The sequence below is a fragment of the Carassius auratus genome, chromosome 44 (assembly GCF_003368295.1).
Source record: "Carassius auratus strain Wakin chromosome 44, ASM336829v1, whole genome shotgun sequence".
Lineage (NCBI taxonomy): Eukaryota > Metazoa > Chordata > Actinopteri > Cypriniformes > Cyprinidae > Carassius > Carassius auratus.
The window spans coordinates 10,991,307-11,012,260 of record NC_039286.1 but is presented as its reverse complement, the minus strand read 5'-3'; the positions used below and the strand labels follow the sequence as shown (position 1 = coordinate 11,012,260).

The window sequence follows — 20,954 nt, the reverse complement described above, 5'->3', positions numbered from 1 at the left end:
AGCAGCAGAGGTTCATCACATCGAGAGGCTCTCCACCGCGGGCTGTTCCTGATCCACCACGGATTCATGCGTTTGGGATTTTTGCGGCTTGTTTCTGATCTGATGCTGTGATATCACATCTTCACAGCTTGACCTTTGTGATAAACCCGTTGCAAAGGCACTTTGAGTCGCTGCTGACGTCAGAGATGCACTGAAGCTTGCAGAATGACTGAAGATAATGATGAAGTTCTGGAGAACTGTGAATCTGTGTAAAGCAAGAACAAATATCTGATAAATATTCTTGCTTCCCCACTGAATTAAGTTGATTTTTATGACATCATCTTGTTTCAAACACAAATTCACTTCATTCCCAGTCTTTTGATTATTATTATTATTATGAAAGTAACACTTAATGTTTCAAGTCATTTGCTTCTGAAGTAAGTTAATCTTAGTTTATGAATGTTTAGATATTTCAACAAGATAACACCCCCCCCCCATTACTTAATGCACTAACTACCATTAACTAACAATGAGCACTGAGGTTTTTTATTCTTTAGTAAAACACACTTGAATATTGTTTTCTTTTTTTACAACTTCAAACCCCCCCCCCCCCCTTTTTTTTTTTTTGTTAGTTCCATTAAATATTCTGAACAGATATAAATGTGTATTGTGATAAAGGGTTAGTAAATGTTGACCTGCTGGTCAGCTCCAGAGCTGTTTAATGAATGTGTGGATGCTGTTGTGATTATATCTGATGCTGATCAGAGTTTGTTCAGATGATTCTCGTCTCTCTCTCTGCTCTTGTGCTCTCAATCCTTCTCTTGTTTTGTGTTTTTCTTTCTCTTTATTCCGCAGCACTGACACACACACACACACACAAGCGGGAGGAGGCAGTGCTGACTCATTCGTCCTCACCTCACTTCCTGCAGCCCATATATGGACTAACAGGAAGTGCAGCTAACGCACACAACCCGTCTCTCTCTCTGTCTCTCTGTCTCTCGCTTTTTATTTTCTCTTTATGTTTCTTTCTTTTGTGTGTCTGAGGTGAATCCTTGAATCTCAATGATTCTTCCTTGTGTGTGTGTGTGTGTGTGTGTGCAGCAGGACACATGATTACCTTCCTCGAGAGAGACACTGATGAGATTCTGACTGAAAGACAAACATCATCTGCTGCTGAACCTAAACACAACAAAATAACAGCAGAAAGAGCATCAGTGTGTCACACCTGCAGCAGGGTGTGTGTGTGTGTGTGTGTGTGTGTGTGTGTGTGAGTGTGTGTGTGTGTGTGTGTGTGTGCGTGTGTGTGAGTGAGTGTTTTGTCTCATGTTGTCCATCAATGTTCTCGCTTTCTAATAGATCTGTTTGTTCAGATGAAATGATTCCGCTGGATAATTATGACTCTAATGAATCTCACATTCAGTTCTTTCCTTTTATTTCCTGAATCACATCAGGGACGTTCTCTCTGGGAACACTATCTGTCTGTCTTTCGATCTGTCTGTCTTTCTATCTGTCCATCTGTCTGTCTGTCTGTCCATCTGTCTGTCGGTCTCTGTCGCTGGTGTAGTCAATCTGACAGCCTTTCCAGGGTTTTTCTCTTGATGTTTTATGAGTCGGAGCTCAGTCAGTGTGCACCTGTGGGGTTTCTGCTTCAGTAGCTGAAAATGCTCTGTCACTTACTGAAGTAGAAGACTTTCCTCAACAGCACACATAATGTGAGGAATCATCCAAACACTCGTTTAGTAGCAGTGAAGCTTGTCTAGTCTGCAGAGGTTGTATGATGAGAGGCCACACCCCTTTTGTGTAAGGACACGCCTCCTTTTGTGTGCTATTAGAAAGAAAGAAATAGGTACGTCAATAAGTAAATCAATAATAAGTAAATAAATAACTATATATAAATTATTTAATTAAAGTAAATAATTTAATAACTAGGCATATAAAAAAATTAGTAACTAAGTTAATAAACAAGTTAGTAAATAAATAAACAAATGGACTGGTGTATGATGGGAAGTTTGGCCTGTGTTTGTCGAGTGTGGTTTCTGCTGTTTATGAGCATGTTGAAGTGTCTTTGTGACAGAGATCTTTCTTTAGAGTCGACATGACATAAACCCTCTTAAGATCTTAAAAAAGCCCTGCATGTCTGTGTCAGATGAGATCCGTTCAGATCAGTGTGAATGTGCATGACGCACAGCTGAAGGGACAGACGGACAGAAACAGACAGACAGACAGATAGGTTTATTCACAGGTGAAGGATGCTTGAAGAAGCTATTACTGTCCATTGAGTGTGTGAAGACCAGAATATCCCATCTGTCCCGCTTCATCACCGCCCTGACGCTACACATCTTACGCAGGTTAATCATACGCTACAAGCGCTTATTACTATCAGTCTATTAATAGACAGAGGCCACAACACTCCTGTTTATGTTTGTACAGAGAATATGGACGGAAGATGTTTGATTCATGAAGGTCTTCTGTTGTAGAAACTTCTCTGAATGTGTTTGAACCAATTAAAGGAGAAGCAGATGTAACGATAGATAGATAGATAGATAGATAGATAGATAGATAGATAGATAGATAGATAGATAGATAGATAGATAGATAGATAGATAGATAGATAGATAGATAGATAGATAGATGGATGGATGGATGGATGGATGGATGATTGATGATGGATGGATGGATGGATGGATGGATGGATGGATAGATAGATAGATAGATAGATAGATAGATAGATAGATAGATAGATAGATAGATAGATGGATGGATGGATGGATGGATGGATAGATAGATGATGGATGGATGGATGATGGATGGATAGGTGATGGATGGATGGATGATGGATGGATAGATGATGGATGGATGGATGGATGGATGGATGGATGGATGGATGGATGGATGATGGATGGATGGATGATGGATGGATGGATGATTGATGATGGATGGATGGATGGATGGATGGATGATGGATGGATGATTGATGATGGATGGATGGATGGATGATGGATGGATGGATGGATGATGGATGATGGATGGATGGATGGATGATGGATGGATGGATGGATGGATGGATGGATGGATGGATGATGGATGGATGGATGGATGGATGGATGGATGGATGGATGGATGATGGATGATGGATGATGGATGATGGATGGATGGATGGATGATGGATGATGGATGGATGCATGATGGATGGATGGATGATGAAAGGATGATGGATGGATGGATGATGGATGATGGATGGATGGATGGATGATGGATGATGGATGGATGGATGGATGATGGATGGATGATGGATGGATGGATGGATGGATGATGGATGGATGATGGATGGATGGATGATGGATGATGGATGGATGATGGATGGATGCATGATGGATGATGGATGGATGGATGGATGGATGGATGGATGGATGGATGATGGATGGATGGATGGATGGATGATGGATGGATGGATGGATGATGGATGATGATTTAAGGACACACTGTTGAATCCGATGTGTCTCTGTACAGATTCACGGTGAGATGCAGAACGTCCTGTTCGTCTGCGGGCGTTTGATCACGATGACTCTATGTGCTCTGTGTAGGGCTCTTGTTCTCGGGCCGGGGCGGGACTCCCTCACAACTCATCCAGGAGTTTCCTTCTGTGAGTGGGCACTCCTACACACACACACACACACACACACACACACACACACACACACACACACACACACACACATGGCTGAGTCACCACCACAGAACCTGAACCCACACTCACACACTGCAGCCTGATTCTCTTCTCTCCTTCTCCAAACGCTCGTCCTGCTTTTGAAATTGAGTCTTGGTTCTTTTGTGTTTGGTGTGTGTGTGTGTGTGTGAACTCCTCACACTCCTTGTCTGAAAGATAAGCACTTCTGTATTGTGTGTTTGTGCTAATTTCCAGTCCGGTCAGTTCTGACCTATTTCAAGGCCCCTAGAATCTGCCCTAAATCAGTTCAGTCTGAACAACAGACAGGTTTGTCATTCAACATCTGTTCTATCCTCAGGTAAATGGATAAATCTCACAGGTCTGACTCTTTTTTTCACCCTATATATAAATAATTTTTATTACTGTTTTGTTTTAAACGTCTATATAGTTTTTATTTATTCTTTTTAGTTTAATTTGTTATTTTAGTACTGAAAATGGGAAATGTTGCTTTGTTGACTAGCTGAAATAAAATAAAACGTTTTTATATTTTATTTCAGTTAACATGTTGTTTTTATGGATTAAGCATACAACAATAACCAAGATATAACTTTTTGTTTTGTGTTGTCTTTCTTTTCCGATTGAATTCTATTGGGGGAAACATGGAGCAGAAACAAATTTTGCAACAAAAGTGTATTAAACGTGACATTTCATAGTAGTAAAACTTAAATATAAATTTTTGTTTGTTTTGTTTGCTAAGTAAAAAGTACTCCAGTAATCTGTGTTTTATTTGCAGCCATCAGTCAGGACAGTGATATAAATCACAGAGAGCCCGATCCTTGACTATCACACACCTGAACGCACAACATTTACACGCTTCTTGTTTCTGTCCGAATACAGAGCTCCTTCTGAATGGCCATCAAAGAAAGATGTGGTTAGCAGTCAGATGGTGTAGTTAGGAGGATCATGCCAACCAACAAACCTGTGTGTGTTTCTCAGAGGAGCTGTTTCACATCCGGCGCCCTCTAGAGGCAGCAGTGCAGTATGACGCCTGCAGAGACTCGCACTCTTACTAACAGCCTTTGTGTGTGTGTGTGTGTGTGTGTGTGTGTGTGTGTGTGTGTGTGATGAAGGCCCTGTGTTTCAGAAGCGGGTCACACATCAATGACCCAGAAAAATCACTCCTAATCAGGGCTGAGTTTCGCAAAAGCATCTCTAAGATGATCACTGGTGGCAATTGCTCTACGATCTACTTATCTTCTGGAAGGTCTCTTCTTGAGCCTGGGCTGAATGCCTTGAGAGTGAACAGGTGCCACAGGATCTCGAGGAGGTCTTCATTTCCCTGTCAGTGCAGTGAATCATACATGCCTGAATAAGTGTTTTCCTACCTTTGCTTCCGCTGATGAGTAATGCGCACACACTCTATTCTCAGGGTTTGGCTGAAGTTCATGTGAGGAATGGGCCATCAGCGGAGGCACTTACTCGGACACACGGCAGATCTGCGGGGTTTCGGTAAACATTGCGCTGGACGTGCACGGAGCAAACACACGAGTCTGAGCTGTTTTCAGCATGACTTACTGTGGTCATACTGTCATGATACCGGCTCTGGGAAGAAAACGCCGACTCTCCCGCGAGGCTCTCCTGGATGGAAGCGCGTGAACGCCCTCAGTCCGCGTGTGCGCGCGTGTTCGCATGACGAGGAGAAATCGAATTAACTTAAGCACATAAAGTTTGCTACAGTTCTTACAACACACAAACCAAAAAAAGAAATAAATTAGTCAAATAAACTCCCCGTGTGATTATAATATCATCCAAAAATAATACTTTATGATACTCTATTGAGGTAGAAGCAATTTTAGTAGTAAATTTCACAAATAGTTACAGAGAAGCGACAAGTTACTCATTAAATTCAGCGTGAAATAGTATTCAATTAACAAAACAAAGTTAAATTAATAATTTGTACACACAGCAGTATCAAATAAAACAATCAAATAAACGCCTTCAACTGTGATACTACTTGTTTAATTGTGCTGTGATTGTTTTATAATACATTCTGAATAAAAATGTTGTTTGATTATGGTGTAAACCAAAAAAAAAAAAAAAAAGTGGCGTAGAAATTGCTCGTAAGTTTCACAAATAATTAAAGAAGAGGCAAGTAACAAGGTGAATAAAGCATTAATGAAGTCGAAAGACTTAAAAGGTAAATGTAGCCTACTTCAATAATCATGTTTACACGATTGATTGTCGATCGTTTGATGTGTGTCAGTCGTATTGATTAGTGTGGGCTTCAGGTGTAATGATGTAACTCTCGCTGTCAGTGAGAGAAAGCGCCGTGAAGTCTCTCTTTCCGGTTCTGCGCTCGTGTGTGCGCACATCGGCGCTTCCCTTCGTCTTTCTGTGTGTCCAGTGCGCGCGCGCGAGCACACACACACACACACACACACACACACACTCTCCCCCGCGCACTGTCTCATTCATCGGTGCGCGCGATCCACGCAGGGTGGAGGGGTTTATAAGGCAGCGCGAGGAGGCCACACGCCACTCCGACTCAAACACTTCAGACCACAAGCAGCAAGACTCCGAAGCCGAGAGTACAAGTACCAACCGTGACAGGAGAAAAAAGCAGACCGAGAAAAGCGAGCCTCCGGAGCTCCGCGTTCGTTCTTTGCCCGTTATTAGCTCGCCTGCTCTCACTGGAATACAGAAGCAGCAGAAGCAGCAGTAGAAGAGGTTGGTAGTAAACTCTCTGGAGTTTGGTCAGAGTCGCTTTGTGCCGTTGCGCTTGTGGAAGTGAAGTGCACCGAGACTTGGACATCCAGCCCGGGACGTCTGGACGCGTTTAGACCCGTTCCCGCATCCCAGCATTCCCGCGGAAGACTTTGAGACTGTCGGATGGAGAGCGCTTTTTAGACACGATAGAGCAACAGCAACAGGTAACAGAAGCTGCCATTTGTTTTAATGCACGTTCTCGTGGATGGTCTTGGTTTGGTCAGTGGTGCTTAACTACCTGAATATGCGCGGTGCGAGTGTGGATGCATGTATGCACGGGTGGATGGTGCTGAAGTGTGCCGCTGTCCGCGGTGCTGAACCGCTCTCGACACCCGCTTCTATAGGCTGGTGCTGTGTTGCGCTATTTGTCTTGTTTTGGGTTTGTGCGTCTGACTTTAGTGAAAAGAAGTTCTTTTTGCAAAAGTAAATAAACTCTTGCAAACGTTATTAACAGAAGATTACTTAATGCTTATGCTTATTTACATGCTTAGTGAGTATTGATGCAGCTCACTAAATTCTACATTTAGTTTAGTTGATTTCATTATCTGCACCTTTAGTTCTAACTGCAACGCATTTTATAATAAATCAGTGTTCATGCGCTTTGCATTCTGTGTTTACTTTAAAAGTTGTTGCGTGCTATTGATTTCGCTCCTCTTTTCAGACTTTGACTGATAATGTCTGCAGCGCGTGCACGAGCGAGCGGCTCGACTTTGCTCAACGAGTCACTTGTTTGCACATATCGATAAATTAATTATTTTTTTTATTTAATCACACCTCACTGCAAAACGCTTGAATGTTGACTATGCTGCAATTCATCTGGCATGAAGATAAAGAAACTCATGACATTTTTTTTGCAAAGGATTCGTCCTGCAGGTGTGCGTCTTTCATGAGAGTTGTTTGTCAAAGTGTATGTGTTTGGTCATGCACACAGTGATAGTTTGTGTGTTTGTGTGTGTGTGTGTTTATGTGTGTGTGTGTGTGTGTGTTATTGTTCTGACAGCAGTAGACGTCTCAGCAGCAGATCTGAGCTCACAGATGGCTCCTAGTGTGCTTGGCAGAGCCATGTATGTCTCAGACTTCCCCAGGATTAAAATCAAAGTGTCAATGTTTGCTTAGATCTGATACAATCTAGCATTCATCCCAGGATCAAATCAGCCAGAAGACATCAGGGGTAAATGAGCGTGCTGGCTTCACTTGCGCGGATTCACATAAACTCTGTGCATCTGTCTGTCTCACTCTCTGTCTGTCACTCTGGCACACACTTCCTGCTGACTCTACTTCAGCTCTTTTGAAAATCAGCTGTTTCCATAACTACAGATGTAATGTGTAATTTCAGCCCCATTTGGGCTATAGAAAGAGGTAAAGTGGCAGAGCTGAAGTACTCTCATTTTCTGTAGAGTCGATATTTTCCGGTTTCTCAAACTCAACAGAGTGCAGATAATAGTGATGTAACTGAAGACAGCTAACAAAACACAGCAGTGATTTATCCTATTTTATACAACTGTTGAGCTTTAGTTTTTCAGTCTCACATTATCAGATCAGAATGAGGAAGGTGATGATGAAGATGAGGGGTCATTGGTTCTCTCAGAAGGACCTCTCACAGCTGCTCTCTCTTTTATCTCGCCCCTGAATGAGTGTCTTTGAGCGAAAGAGAGTGAGGCGCCAAACAAGGCAAGTTCTATAATAGAGCGAGGGACTGTGCTTGGAAAGAGAGGGGTGTAGCGTGTAATGCACAAACATGCTCTGCACGTTTCTCGAGCACCTGTAGCTATGGCAACAGTCAGACTTTGACACTCGCAGAGAAAGTTCTGCAATCGCTGCAGTCTTTCAGGGAGGGGGCATGTGTTCCTGCAAAAAATATCCTGCTCTCTCACTGTAAGAAAGTTTCGTGGGTGTGAGCTGAGTCTTGGTGGACGTCAGTTTGACGCAATCGTCTCTGCCACGTGTGAAAGCGTGGGCAGTAGAGAACGAGAGAGCGATGTGGAGAGAGATTCCTGTGAAGGGCACTGTAATTATAGTCTGAGTGTAATGGCAGTTCGCGCATTAGCGACAGCACTCCGACTAATGCTAATGGAGGGTACAGCTCTCGTCTACAGATATGATTCAGATGGCAGACCTGTTCCAGTATGATAATAATTACAATGACTGTTCTACTGTGATTGACAAATTCTAACTCTGAGTGCCTTCTGTTTCTTGTTTTCCCACAGATATGTCCCCTTCAATCTAGTGAAGAATCAAACCCTCCATCCACATTTACTACAGTAAAAAGATCAAACCCCTGCCAGATCAAAGAAGCCCAGTTAACTCCTATCGAAGGGTCCACCCGTCCTCCTGAAGTGAAAACATGGAGTGGTGGTCCGTCTCATTGGCGCTGTGCGCTTGCATGTGTGTGATGTTCACCCCGAGCATCTCCACTCCCTCTGGGCCAGCGTCTGCCACCTGTGCCACCCTGGAGCAAAGCCGCTTCTTCGGTGTGTTCTCCTCTAAGACTGCCCTGCCTTCAACGCCTTGCTCCTGGACCCTGCAAAACCCTGATCCTCGCCGATACACAGTCTACATGAAGATCACCAAGCCTACCGAGTCCTGCACCCCACGACAGGTCCGAACCTTCCAGTTCGACTCGTTCCTGGAGACCTCTCGCACATACCTGGGCATGGAGAGCTTCGATGAGGTGGTCCGACTGTGCGACGCTTCCTCCGCGGTGGCCTACCTGGAGTCCAGCAAACAGTTCCTGCAGGTGCGGAAGGTGATGCCACGTCTTGGTATGGAGCCCGAGGAGGAAGACGAAGGGAACGACGAAGGCAGCCAGTTCAACGCCGAGTTTCTGGTCGTGGGGAAGAGGAACCCGAGTATGCCAGCCTGTGAGATGCTGTGTCAGTGGTTAGAAGACTGCCTGGCCACCAGCACCCATGGAAACCCCTGCGGCATCATGATGACCCCTTGTCAGTGTTGGGAACCTCCCAAGAGAAAGACAGCTGGCTGTTACAGAGGCGGAGTCTACACCGACAAGTGCGCGCCCACCGTTAGAGACAGCAACCGCGACGCCGAGATCATAAGTAAGTGTGTGAGATGCAAGGTTTCAGTAGCAACTTGTTTGGTTGGTAAAAATCAGGCAAAATTGTATGCTGTTCTGTCGATGTGGTTCTGCGGGAGCAGCTGCTCCCCAAGCCTCCGTTAAAGCAGTCAATGCCCTGTGCTTGAGGTTGTCATAGCAACTCGCTCGGGCTCCAGAAAGTACCACATACAAAGAGCGCCTCATGAGCTAGAGGCAATTCACCCTTTCAAACAGTCATATCATGTGGTGTCCTGGCATTTGGCCTTCAAAGCTCCGTTTTGTTTAGAAAAGGTTCAGAAGTGTTTGTCTGTCTAGAGACTTTTCACCCCACTCTTATAGCGGCTGCCTCTTTGACATTAAACCTACATTTATGACAAAACAATGCCACATCGATTGTCAATAAGTTGACAGGCAAGATTTGATGCCTCTATTGAGCTCCTGAAGTGTGCATGCTGATTCCTGAGTTGACCAGCAGATGTCAGCACTGACTGCAGCATTAAACATGACTCATTCGCAGCGAATGTCCTCTCCTCCACCTCTTCAGCATTACTCATCCACCATGTGCACTTAACAGAAGTGATGTGGGGCTGATCTGTGTGATGTGTTTGCAGAAGGCTGGAATGGATGGGGCCGCTGGTCCGAGTGCAGTAACGAGTGCGGCGGTGGAGTCCAGGTGCGCAGCCGCGTGTGTCAGCCTGAGGACGGTGTCTGTGAGGGCGTCGTAGAGGAGGGACGAGCCTGCAACCCTCAGCCCTGCATCGGTCAGTTCCACGTCCATAAATGTGCACTGAAGTAATCCAAAAGCATGCTGTCAGATCTTACATGTGGGTTTGTGTTGATTTGTTCAGGTCAAGTCCAACAGAGGAGTCAAGGTCTGCGTTCCATCATCAGCCAGCGACATGATTCTGATGGCACCATCATGGGAAACCAGGCCCCTCATAAAGGTGTGTGTCTCTTTTGGAACATTAGAAAGCAGTCCGGTATAGTGGAGGTCATTTGCTAAATCATTTTCTTTGTTATGCTGCAGAAGAGGTCCAGCAGGACACGTGGTCTTCATGGAGCGTGTGTTCAGTGAGTTGTGGCGAAGGCTTGCAATCCCGCACACGCTCCTGCATGACGTCCACTTACAGCACCCAGTGCAACGGCCCTTTGAGAGAGAATAGATCCTGCAACAACACCGTCGCCTGCCCAGGTACTTCAGATCTTACATACAGTGCCTACTTTCATTTGTCTGGATCATGGAATGAGGGATTGATTAACGATAACGTCTTTGCAGTGAACGGAGCGTGGGATGAATGGGCTCCCTGGAGTTTGTGCTCATCCACATGTGGTCGTGGATACCGTGATCGTGTCCGTACCTGCAAACAGCCTCAGCACGGAGGACAACCCTGCCGTGGACCGGTCAAACAGACCAAGTTCTGCAACATCGCAGTCTGCCCAGGTCAGTTAACTGACCGCTATTCCAGATCTCAACACCAGATGGCACTGTTCACCTCAGAAATGCAAGCCCTTTTCATATGCAACAAGGAAGATGACTGTGGAGCTTCAGTAATAATAATTATTCTGTCTTTCCTCTCTGCATAGTTGATGGCTACTGGAACGACTGGTCCGCATGGACTCCTTGCTCTGCCTCTTGCTCGAATGGAACGATGAAGAGAACTCGTGAGTGTAACGGTCCCTCGTACGGAGGCTCAGAGTGCAGAGGAGAATGGCAAGAAACCACAAACTGCTTCCTCAGAGACTGCCCAGGTACAGTATTCATCTCTAAATACTTTCCAGTTTATGAATATGAAGTGTTTCTTGTGAATGGTCCGTAAATGGCTCAGCAAGTGTTTTTATGAAAGATACTCAAGTGTGTTGTCGCCCTCTAGTGGACGGGAGATGGCTGTTGTGGAGCTCATGGGGCAGTTGCAGCAAGTCCTGCGGTGGAGGTCATCAGCTCAGACAGAGAGTGTGTGAAGGACCTTATTTTAGTGGAGAGCCCTGCAACGGAGATAAAAAAGAACTGCGAAACTGCAACGAGAAGCGGTGCCCCGGTGAGAGCTCAAACCAGATGCTTTACTCGCAGCAATCTATGTGTCATTTTTGAGGCAGCATGGTTAAGTGCTTTAAATTGTGTCTGACAGAACCTCACGAGATCTGTGGAGAGGAGAACTACGGCAGTGTGGTGTGGAAGAGAACGCCTGCGGGAGACACAGCGGCTGTGTCCTGTCCTTCTGATGCCACAGGTACTGATCACAGATCTCAGTCATCCAGCGCTCTAGTTTTTGTGTGTTGAATGTGGGTCATAGCCTGATTTTAGTTAGAGAGACAGTCTCTTCCTCTGGATGGCATTAACCCTGCTCTCCCTGACTCCTGCAGGCCTGATCCTGCGCAGATGCACACTGGACGCCGTGGGTCTGGCCTTCTGGGAGAACCCCACTCACATCAAATGCATCTCCAAAGAAATCCTGGACATCCAGACCCAGGTAAGAACAACATACTAGTCCTTCATGTTGGCCTAAAGGCATCAGGACAGAGTTCTCAAAGGTCGTTCTCCTTCCAGATGCGTGATCACGTGAATCAGTCTCAGAGCGGTCAGCTGGTTGATGGCATGTCTGAGGTGCTGTCTAATGTGAGGATGGTGTCGACTGACAATCTGAAGTACAGCGGTGACCTGCTGGCTGTGATGGAGGTCCTGAGGAACAGCACGGAGATCTTCAGAGGCTCAAAGATGAGCCTGAGCAATGCAGATGTGGAGGTACACTAAACCAAAGCACATAACGATGATGGGAAAAGTGTAAATGATAGAAGTTCTGGTCTGATGAACTTGATTTGTTTGACCCACAGAATTACGCTCACACCATCAGTAACTTACTGCAGGAGACACACCGAGAGAAATGGGACGAAGCTCAACTGGTAAGTCATCATACCAAAAAAGGGTGAGAGGAGAAATAAAGAAGCAGAGAAATGGAGCGCACCCACATGCCAATCTGTGACAGCAGACACCGCCAACACCTCACACACCCACACACACACGTCACAGCTCTAACACACACTAATGAATCAGTCACCAGACCATTCTAAGAAAGAACTGAGAGATTCTCTATGTGTGCCTGTTATTTTAGTGCTATTCATTTACTACTATTTAAATAGCTTTTGTTTTCATATTTTCAATTTTATTTATTTTTTTAAATTAAAAATTGTTAGTAGTAAGTTTTGTTTTAGTGATAGTCTTTTTTTAAGTTCAACGAATATTCATGCTTAATGTTGGTTTAGCTTTATTTTAGTATATATATATTTTATAATAGTTTTGGTTGGCAATAACAGTGCTGTTTTGCTCTTCTGCAGATGGGCGCAAACATCAAGGAGTTCTTCAGTCTGATCGAGAACTTCATTGACATGATCGGACGTCAGATGAGAGATTTCCAGGACATCTACGAGGTCACCGACAATCTTGGTGAGTGTGAAACAGGTCACGAGTGTGGGGCAACAGGTGGATATATGAGTGCAGCACATGCTTTGGTGTGTGTGTGTGTGTGTGTGTGTTTGACTGGTGTTTTCTGACCATCTCTTCAGAGCTCAGTGTCCAGAAGCGTCCCCGAACCATGACCTCTGATGTGACCTTCCCCCTGAAGGGCTGGCGGGGGATAATCGACTGGGTCCGCAATTCAGAAGAGAAAGTTACAGTGTCCCGCAGCGCTCTGAGTCTAGATGTGCCAGGTACACACACACACACAGAGACACACACACAGACACACACACACACACACAGAGAGACACACACACACACACACACACACAGACACACACATATTCTGACGTGTGTTTGGTGTGTAAGGAGACTAATGCGGCTCTGAATGTGTGTGTAGATGCTGAGCAGAGCACTGGGTTTGTCACCGGGATCGTTCTCTACAGAAATCTGGCTCCCATCCTGTCCTTCCAGAGGTACAAGAGTTACAAACCTTCTGATTTTAGAAATTGCATTACTGTTAAAACTCAAAAGTTATGTTTTTGTTAAATAATTAGTTCATTCATATAATTTTAATCAGTGAATGATATTATATTCAATTCTGATCGATCATCTCTGGCTCCTGCAGCAACAGCACGCTGCTCAACTCGAAGGTCGTCACGGTAACGGTGAAGCCCAACCCTGGCTTCCTGTCTGCACCTGTTCAGATCAGCTTCCCTCACCTGCACAATGTGAGTTGCCATGGAAATATTCGTTCGTTCTGTTCTGTTCTGAGCGTGTGTGTGCAGTTAAAGACTGTGGAGGAAGTGACATGTGACACGGATCGAACTCCTCCTAACCAGACCTCTCACCTCCATCTCTCTCTCTCTCTGCAGGGCACTGTGAACGAGACCTGCATCGCCTGGGACGAGAGCGAGAGGTGGGTGGAACGCTTGTGATTCTGTGTGTGTGTGTGTGTGTGTGTGTGTTGTTGTCGCAGCTCTAAAGGTCACACACTCTCTTCTACCCTCAGTACAGTGTGTCATCTCCACACCTCCCTGACAACCGCTAATCATATGCAAATGAGCCTCCGCCCCCTTACACACATCACTTATGATCTCATGAATATTCACAGCAAGTTCAAAACTTTCAATGGTTTTCACCATCCCACTGCCCACACAAACACTCACACGTACACACACACACACACACACACACACATCAAAAGTTGGGAACCTAATTTTTCTGTTTTTAAATCAAAGCATTCAGATCTCTGAACTCCATATATCTATATCTATAAAAATACATATATATTATTCACCATGCGTTTTACAAATGTTAATTTCAACAGTATTCTATTAACGTCATGTATTTGCAGAGAACATTCTCACAATGATCACATTATCAGTTATCTGATCTATAATAATGTTCTCAAAAACAGTAATACATTGTTAATGGAATGTTTTTCTGAAACGTTTTAGTTGGAAATTAGTGTAATGTTTTTTGTTGTTGTTGTATAAGATAAGATTTGCAGAAAGATAAAACTGAACATCCCTTAATATTTTCTCTAACTTTCACATATCCATGAAAAAAACGTTTTAAAAAAATGGAGAATGTTTTCAGAACGTAATTGGAAGGTTAGCAGAACGTTCTTACAAATGTATTTTTGGTAGCACAGTTTTGACCAATCAGCATTCAGAACACAGCTATCCATTTCCATTTTTCCGTGTGATTTTCCTCCTGTGACACTGGTGTGATTGTGCTATCGGGGAGTCTTTGTCTCTCACAGGACATGAGCTCAACCACCTGCCATCAGACCCGTGCCAAACACACACACACACACACACACACACACACACACACACACACACACACACACACACACACACACACACACACACACACACACACACACACACACAGAGAGAGAGAAACAGTTGTGTTTCTGTGCTATCAGTTCCTTTATTGGTGTGTGTGAAGAATATCTCTGAAATACACCAGGACTTTATTGGCATGACTATTTTTTACATTTATGCATTTACCAGACGCTTTTATCCAAAGCAACTTATAAAAGAGGATCAAAGGAATGAATCCGTTTTACATGCAATATTGCCAAATACAGTATACGAACACAAATAGTGCACAAACAGTGATAGAAAGCAAAGCAAATAACATAGTATAAAATAGAATGACATTGGATTTATGCATGAAGAATATTTTGAACCTTTCAGACTAAACATTCCTTAAAAATTGCTTCCAAAAGGGGTTTCTCAGTGATGCATATAAGATGTCATTTATTTCTTAGTGTAAGAATATTTTAATGATCGGAATAAAAATTTTCCAATATAAAGAATCTTTAGTGGTTCCTTAGATGTTACAGGTTAATATAACCATCAATGCTAGTATAAATAACTTTTTTTTTTTTTTTTTTTTTTTCTGAGCGCATTATAAAATCACCAAGAAGAACAATTTGGACAAGTTACCATGATACCATTTTATGAGAAGATTGTTAGCCTCAATGCAATGGAAGTAACTTTGGATAAACGCGTCTGCTAAATGCATACATGTATTTAATTTATGTATTTATACCATGATAGAAATAGCTGGAGTTGCATGTGAATAACACGTTATATATCTGACTGTTAAAGAGCATCACTGTACTGTGGTCTGAAGCGTGTGTGAGTCTGGATGAGCTGCTCTGCTGCTGAGTGTGTGCGCAGGTTTATTTCACAGTGTGTCTAACCTTTGTGTGTGTGTGTGTGTGTGCGCGCAGCGCGTCTCTGCTCGGCTCCTGGTCCGCGCGCGGCTGCAGATCTGTGTCGCGCGACTCCAGCACTACATGCATCTGTGACGGACTCTCCACATTCGCCCTGATTGCGCGACCGAATCCCGATCTGGTAAGTGTCTGATCCTCCCCGGTCTGTGTGTGTGTGTGTGTGTGTGTGAGTAAGTGAAAATCGAAGCTGCCGTTAACCTCTTTCATCATCGATCATCGGGTGATCGGATGTGATCGAGTTTAATCGGTATCTAACGACAGCTGATCGAGATGATGCAGTGTTGTGATCGATCGCTTCTCATCAGGACATCATGTTCTTAGGAATCTAATTCGGTTGATTTCGTGCATGTGTTTGTTCGGTGCTTAAAATGCGTTTGTGTGATCGGGATCGTTGTTTTTGATCTTTTTGGTGCAGAAGCAGTTGCCATGGTAACTGCATCCGCAGCCTCGCGCTGTAATTCAGTTATCGGCACCAAGCGGAGGAAAAAACCCGCCCCGCGCTGCAACGCAACGCATCCTAACAGAACGCTTCCGTTTATAATCACATACGCGCCATAACGGGAGCGTCGTGCAGTGCAAGCATGTTTAAAAGACCTTTAGTTATATGCCTTCCGTTTGTGTGTGTGTGTGTGTGTGTGTGTGTATGTTGAGAGGAAATATTAGGATGTGTTTCATTCTGCAAGGGCAAATGAAGGTGGAAAGCAGCTGGTGATGTAATACGCACCTACTGTGGTGTGTGTGTGTGTCCACAGGTGTGTGAAGTGTGTAACACTCATAATTTCAGAGGTGAAAATTGTCCACCTGCAGGACACACACACACACACACACTTGACATCGTTTAAATGTGCTAATGTGGAGCAGCAGTGAAGGAATGTGGAGCATCTCTCTCACCTTCACGTCTCCTTCACATCAGCTGCCCTGTTTCTGCCAGTCATTCTGTCCAGAGGGAGCTGTGTGTGTGTGTGTGTGTGTGTGTTTGCATTAACACTGATGTTACTGTGTTTCTTCACAGAACATGGATAAGTCTCTGTTGCCATCGGTTACGATGATTGTGGGATGCGGGGTGTCGTCCCTCACGCTCCTCCTCCTCCTCATCATCTACGTCTCTGTGTGGAAGTAAGAAACTTGCTTGATTTACCGAATTAATGATTTGTATACTATTATATGTATTAACCTGAAGAGAAACATGAAATATTATAGACAAAAGCCATTCATCTCATAATTAAAGACCAGTTTTTATGAAGCAGAATGGAACTACAATAGCATCAAATTCTGAATGATTGGATCCCATTAACTGATGTTCTCTCTCTCTTCTCAGGTACATCCGTTCTGAGCGCTCAGTGATCCTGATCAACTTCTGTCTGTCAATCATCTGCTCCAACGCCCTCATTCTGATCAGTCAGACGCAAGCACGGAACAAGGTATAACCCCGAGCCTGAAGCTGAGCGTTCACATCAGCTCCGACGACCAGCGGCTCACCTCTCGCTCCGTCTGTCTCTCACAGGTCATGTGTGCTTTGGTGGCAGCTCTCCTGCATTTCTTCTTCCTGTCCTCGTTCTGTTGGGTCCTGACGGAGGCGTGGCAGTCCTACATGGCCGTTACGGGCCGCCTGCGTAACCGCATCATCCGCAAGCGCTTCCTGTGTCTGGGATGGGGTGAGTGTGTTTGTGTTTGTGCTTCTGTAGAGTGTTGCATGTCTCAAGCGATGGGGTGTTTAACTCTCTCTGGATTCTCTCTCAGGTCTGCCCGCTTTAGTCGTTGCCATTTCGGTCGGCTTCACCAAAGCCAAAGGTTACGGCACCGTCAACTAGTGAGTATTTCCCATCTCTTTCATTGCTTGTCTTTCTCTTTCCACGTGTGTCTTTGTTAGTTTAACACTGGTGTTTCTTCTTCTTTCCCCACAGCTGTTGGTTGTCTCTTGAAGGCGGTCTCTTGTACTCATTTGTGGGTCCAGCAGCTGCTGTCGTTCTGGTGAGGAGCCGCTCTTGGACACTGCGTGATGGACAGTGCAGCTTTGAGCCTTCACTGACGTCTCCCTGTGTATTTTCAGGTCAACATGGTGATTGGAATTCTGGTTTTCAACAAGCTTGTGTCCAAGGACGGCATCACAGATGTTAAGCTGAAAGAGAGAGCTGGGTAAGAAATACTATTCATACCTAATTAAACACCAGTCACATTAAAGAGTCCAGAGCAGGTATTAAATGCAGTGTCCTGCAGGGCGTCTCTGTGGAGCTCCTGTGTGGTTCTCCCTCTTCTCGCTCTGACGTGGATGTCTGCAGTGTTGGCCATCACAGACCGCCGCTCCGCACTGTTCCAGATCCTCTTTGCTGTCTTTGATTCTCTGGAAGGATTCATCATTGTCATGGTGCACTGCATCCTGCGCAGAGAGGTCAGTACATTCACAATCGAAGCAGGAGTGCGTTTAACATGATTAATTGTGCCAGAGCTCATAACGCATGATGTGTTTCAGGTCCAGGAGGCGGTGAAGTGCCGTGTGGTGGACCGCAAAGATGACGGGAACGGTGATTCTGGCAGCTCTCTGCAGAACGGCCACACACAGCTCGTGGTGAGTCTACATGCAAGTATTCTCATGCACTTTAAATAATAATGATAATATTTATAACTCAAATTTCTCCTCTTTCTTTCCTGTGTACAGCCTGACTTTGAGAAGGATGCTGACTCAAACCGACCAGGTGAGGATATAAACAACAGATCACCACATTCTTATCACCTTTGAGCAGGGGTGTCCTGGATAATTAAGCTCCAACCCTTATTAAACTCAGCTGAGTCTTTTGAAGATTACTAGAATCTGGCAGCTGGTTGTAGCTAAATTCTGGATTAGACACCTCTGCCTTATAGCATGAAACTTGAGGTGTTCTTATGGTTCGGTAATGATAAGAAACTGAACTAGGATTGCTTTGGGCTCCAAGAGGACTGTATTCTCACATGCCTCTCTGCCTCCCTTCAGGTGGAATGAAGAGCTCATCAGAGGAGAAGATGCCCCCTCCACAGATGCCCCTGCCCCTCGGCCCAAACTTCCACACCCTTCCGTCTAACCCTAGCACAAAGAGCCACATCCCCCCCCTCCCTGAATACTCCAGCCACACGCTCACCCTGCGGAGAGAGAAAGGTCGTGGAGTGGACCTGTCCTGTGGCAAACCCATGTACGTGTGTGACAGTGAGCTCTTCAAGCAGCTGGATGCTGATCTGGCCCTCGCTCAGGCCGAGAGCATCTGTGCGGATGGCAGCGGTTATGTGCTCCTGCCCAACACCACCTCAACCCTTCGTTCCAAACCTAAGGACGACTCCAGTAACTCCAGCAAATACAACATCAGCACCGATCTCCCACAGGCCCGTCTCATGCATCTGAGTGGAACCTTTGCTGAACCGCAAGCTGCCTACGCTGTCAAGACTCTCCCCGCTGACCGTGTTAGCGTGTCATACTCGGAGCGAGACTCACCCATTCAGAACATCCACAACATCTCCAGCGAGAGTCACGTGACCAGCAGTCTGGGCGACACGTTCGACTCCATGAACTCCATGATGTCCAAGAGCGAAACCATCTCCACCTTGTCCATGAGTTCTTTGGAGGTCAGCGAGGGGGTAAGAGACACAATTTAGTCTTGCTAACCCTCCTGCAGAGCACTGCATCTAAACTAATTATGCAATGTATGTGAAACTAATGTTTGCTGTGGCTTCTTCTGCTTAACTCTCACAGAGGCAGAAATCTCGTTACGCAGAACTGGATTTTGAGGTAGTTACTCCTACAGAGTTTTCCGCTGTGGATGAATGTAAATCTACAACAGTGCAGTTTTAACCCTTTCCTTTCTCTGTCGTGTAGAAAATAATGCACACACGAAAACGCCATCAGAATATGTTCCAGGACCTGAACAGGAAGATGCATCATGCTGAGAAGGACAGGGAGTCTCCAGCGTCTGACAGCAAGGTGAGCCGCTAAACAAGACGGACATTAGTGGAACTCTCTCATTTTTGCATTTTTCCGGCGGACATGAACACTTTTACTCTCAATCATTTGGTATTTAGAGTAATGCTATCTTCTCTCTGCAGTCCGTTAGATGGAGCGTTTCCTCTGCTGGAAGCGACAAGACAAACCACAGCGTAAGTGTCTTGATTTCGACTGTCTGTGAAGCACGTTTTCTCATTCACTGCCAACTGCAGGGTCTATAACACTGTTCCCAATGTATCTTTCCAGGATAAGCAGCAGGGAGCAATGGATCGGTCCTGGGAGAGCATGAGCAGGTCACAGGCGTCTCCTCCTGCTTGGGTCAGGAAGGACATGGAGCCTCTGCAGGCGTCTCCTCTGGATCTCCAGGGCTTGGAATGGGAGAAGGCCGGAGCGAGCATCCCTCTGGTGGGCCAAGATATCATCGACCTGCAGACAGAGGTGTGAGGGCACAGCATTTAACCCTGAACACCTCGGTCTGTTTTTGATTTGGGAAAGAGAGCAGAAATGAAAGGATGAGCATGAAGAGTGCACAGAGGTACCTGTACCCATCTGTCATTTGAATATGTGTCTCTCCGGCTTCAGAAGTAGCTCTCAGCTCAGGATGACACTGACCTCAGTCATAAGAAGGCGTCTGAACTGGGAGAAAGGTTTTCCGATCTCCATGCAAAGGTTGGTTCATCGAGAGCTTTTCCCAACACGCTTCCATCTGGTCCAGGAGGTGGTGTGGACGCCTGCCTGTGCTCTTTCATTTTTCCACAATTCCGTTTAGGAATGGTGCGAATCTTCCTGCAGGAGGGACGAACGCTTTCTTGGCCGCTCGAGTATGGCCCTTTGCGGCCCCTTCCAGAGCGTTCTCTTCGGTCAAGAGCCGATGTCTCCCATGAGCCACTAGGGGTTGTTAGCTGTGCCGAATGGACACAGATGAACTGCAATCGCTGTGGTCTGTGTTATTTTTGTGCTTTCCGCAAAGCATTTCTGGACGCTTCCATCAAACTTTGGGGAAATAATTGTACTGAAAACTTGACTATAAAGAGCTGAGCATTTACTTTCCATGATTCCTCTGTTATTATTGTAATTAGTTGTTATTATTAATGTTATTTATTTGGTTTCTGATTGTGTTTTGATTTTTATGATTGTGTATCTCCTCTTGTCTTTATACCTGTGTTCATCAATGTTTATTTTTAAGTATTTTCAGTATTTTACTGTATGAAACCATTCGTTCATTCCCGAAACAGCAGCAGGAGGATCTATCCCAGCATAAGCAGCTGATATTCTCAGCATTCTGGGAAATGTAGTTGGAGCAGCAGTGACTGT

The 20,954-nt window shown here is 45.0% G+C and overlaps 1 protein-coding gene and 1 long non-coding RNA gene across 2 annotated transcripts in view; one reads left to right on the top strand and one right to left on the bottom strand.

Moving 5' to 3' along the window:
• LOC113062009 (uncharacterized) overlaps positions 1-1,798 on the bottom strand; it is a 2,269-nt gene extending 471 nt beyond the window's left edge. The window contains exons 1-3 of the long non-coding RNA XR_003278487.1: positions 1,657-1,798; positions 1,097-1,158; positions 1-244 (exon numbers count right to left, since the gene is read on the bottom strand). The exon at positions 1-244 is cut by the window's left edge and continues 471 nt beyond it. This is a non-coding gene — a long non-coding RNA (uncharacterized LOC113062009). The remainder of the gene's footprint in view (positions 245-1,096; positions 1,159-1,656) is intronic.
• Positions 1,799-6,105: 4,307 nt separating this feature from the next.
• On the top strand, positions 6,106-20,707 carry LOC113062469 (adhesion G protein-coupled receptor B1-like). Its single transcript, XM_026232347.1, has 32 exons — positions 6,106-6,576; positions 8,620-9,468; positions 10,079-10,228; positions 10,316-10,411; positions 10,495-10,659; positions 10,744-10,908; positions 11,052-11,216; positions 11,339-11,503; positions 11,594-11,695; positions 11,829-11,935; positions 12,013-12,207; positions 12,297-12,365; positions 12,798-12,906; positions 13,026-13,169; positions 13,319-13,394; positions 13,547-13,649; positions 13,794-13,837; positions 15,671-15,794; positions 16,686-16,789; positions 16,992-17,094; positions 17,178-17,328; positions 17,414-17,483; positions 17,578-17,644; positions 17,724-17,809; positions 17,891-18,062; positions 18,144-18,239; positions 18,330-18,366; positions 18,642-19,276; positions 19,392-19,427; positions 19,515-19,619; positions 19,742-19,792; positions 19,887-20,707. Exons 2-32 carry the CDS (start codon positions 8,757-8,759, stop codon positions 20,082-20,084), a joined length of 4,602 nt encoding a protein of 1,533 aa, XP_026088132.1. The 5' UTR covers positions 6,106-6,576; positions 8,620-8,756; the 3' UTR covers positions 20,085-20,707.
• The last annotated feature ends 247 nt before the right edge of the window (positions 20,708-20,954 follow it).

What these genes read in the sequence shown, in the direction of transcription:
- LOC113062469 (XM_026232347.1), top strand. Translation starts at nt 8,757, where the DNA reads ATGGAGTGGTGGTCCGTCTCATTGGCGCTGTGCGCTTGCATGTGTGTG. An exon ending in CAACACCGTCGCCTGCCCAG is followed by an intron (nt 10,660 to 10,743) that starts GTACTTCAGATC and finishes ACGTCTTTGCAG; the next exon opens with TGAACGGAGCGTGGGATGAA. An exon ending in CAACATCGCAGTCTGCCCAG is followed by an intron (nt 10,909 to 11,051) that starts GTCAGTTAACTG and finishes CTCTCTGCATAG; the next exon opens with TTGATGGCTACTGGAACGAC.